The 297-nt window shown below is 31.6% G+C and overlaps 1 protein-coding gene across 1 annotated transcript in view; it reads right to left on the bottom strand.

Annotated features, from left to right (window-relative positions):
- Window positions 1-200: 200 nt before the first annotated feature.
- Window positions 201-297, bottom strand: part of LOC119585361 (nucleoprotein TPR-like) — a 37,633-nt gene continuing 37,536 nt past the window's right edge. The window contains exon 16 of the mRNA XM_037934031.1: window positions 201-258. Coding sequence (XP_037789959.1) covers window positions 201-258 — 58 coding nt within the window. The remainder of the gene's footprint in view (window positions 259-297) is intronic.

Here is a 297-nt window from a genome sequence, read left to right as displayed (position 1 = left end):
TCATTGGTACAACTTCTAAATAATAAATGAAGGATATTACTGACTTTTTTCGTACACTTTCATCGTTCATTATGGGAGTAGTTAGCTCAATAATGTGGTGCACCACACAAGAAATATAAATAAAGCCAAACTCAAGAAATAAATCTCTATAATAATAACAACTAGATAAGGGTACCTAACCAATGACAGCCCCATTAAGTCTATGATCTATAGTCAGACACATAGTTTGTGTCACAGTAGGTGTCTAAGATGAGGTATCTGCATCAAAAATCAACAAAAAAAACATAGTAATTTTTT

Source organism: Penaeus monodon, chromosome 19, assembly GCF_015228065.2.
Source record: "Penaeus monodon isolate SGIC_2016 chromosome 19, NSTDA_Pmon_1, whole genome shotgun sequence".
Lineage (NCBI taxonomy): Eukaryota > Metazoa > Arthropoda > Malacostraca > Decapoda > Penaeidae > Penaeus > Penaeus monodon.
Note: the sequence above shows the minus strand (reverse complement) of the source record. Positions and strands in the feature narration are given on the sequence as shown.